The 1,355-nt window shown below is 42.5% G+C and overlaps 1 protein-coding gene across 1 annotated transcript in view; it reads left to right on the top strand.

Annotated features, from left to right (window-relative positions):
* Positions 1 to 1,355, top strand: part of si:dkey-230p4.1 (trichohyalin) — a gene marked incomplete in the record, with an annotated part of 21,870 nt that overhangs the window by 11,250 nt on the left and 9,265 nt on the right. Inside the window, 1 exon segment of the mRNA XM_014025813.1 lies at positions 860 to 937. Coding sequence (XP_013881267.1) covers positions 860 to 937 — 78 coding nt within the window.

Below are 1,355 nucleotides of genomic sequence, written 5' to 3'. Positions count from 1 at the left end.
CTGTTTGTCTACAGAACCACACACTGTTTGTCTACAGAACCACACACTGTTTGTCTACAGAACCACACACTGTTTGTCTACAGAACCACACACTGTTTGTCTACAGAACCACACACTGTTTGTCTACAGAACCACACACTGTCTACAGAACCACACACTGTTTGTCTACAGAACCACACACTGTTTGTCTACAGAACCACACACTGTTTGTCTAAAGAACCACACACTGTTTGTCCACTCAGTGTTCAAACACAGCAGGTCCTCCTCAGAGCACATCTGTCATATATGTCTATGATAATGGAGCATTAGTAATTTATAAACTAAGATCACATATTTATTAATAATATACAGTTGAAAACATATTTACATACACTATATGTATTTTTTTCACACTGTTGGATCTCCTTCCACAAACTCCTCACAATAGTTGCAGGAAGTTTGTCCTGTTCTTCCTGACAGAACGCAGCCATGTTTGGAAGCAGCCTTGCTCACATAAGATCATACACTTTGTAATCAGTTTGGCTTCGGCTCATTGTCCTTTTGGTAGAGCTGTTTGTGTCTAAGCTTCAGCTTCCTGTTTGATGTCTTGATGTTGCGTCAGTGTTTCCTCATGATGGCGTGTATTCAGTGAAGTGCACCAGTCCCTCCTGCAGTAAAACAAATCCACAACATGATGTTAATAACATGGTTCCATCCATGTGAAAATATATATTTTAAGAATGTATAAAAACTAAACATCCTACAGTATTTTTAGTCATTATTTTACAGTTGAAATAAATGTTTATCAAATATTGTCTAATGTTACAATCATTGATCCCTTTAATGAATCAATATAAACCCAGTGTGTTTGGTCCTGCAGGGGGCGCTGCAGAGGGAGCAGCTGGACCGACAGAGGGCAGAGGAAGAAGCTGCTGAAGTCAGAGACGCTCTGCAGAAGGTTTGAATGTTGCTGAAGGACAAACACCAGAGGACACCTGTCACTGTCTCAGAGCATGAACAGGTGTCTTCTGTAGCTTTAACTCAGTGTCTCTGTCTCAAAGCAGGGACAGGTGTCTTCTGTAGCTTTAACTCAGTGTCTCTGTCTCAGAGCAGGGACAGGTGTCTTCTGTAGCTTTAACTCAGTGTCTCTGTCTCAGAGCAGGGACAGGTGTCTTCTGTAGCTTTAACTCAGTGTCTCCTGCTGTTGTCTCTGTCTCAGAGCAGGGACAGGTGTCTTCTGTAGCTTTAACTCAGTGTCTCCTGCTGTTGTCTCTGTCTCAGAGCAGGGACAGGTGTCTTCTGTAGCTTTAACTCAGTGTCTCCTGCTGTTGTCTCTGTCTCAGAGCAGGGACAGGTGTCTTCTGTAGCTTTAACTC

Source organism: Austrofundulus limnaeus, unplaced genomic scaffold, assembly GCF_001266775.1.
Source record: "Austrofundulus limnaeus strain Quisiro unplaced genomic scaffold, Austrofundulus_limnaeus-1.0 Scaffold501, whole genome shotgun sequence".
Taxonomy (NCBI): domain Eukaryota; kingdom Metazoa; phylum Chordata; class Actinopteri; order Cyprinodontiformes; family Rivulidae; genus Austrofundulus; species Austrofundulus limnaeus.
The sequence above is the reverse complement of the archived record's forward strand: the minus strand, read 5'-3'. Positions and strand labels throughout refer to the sequence as shown.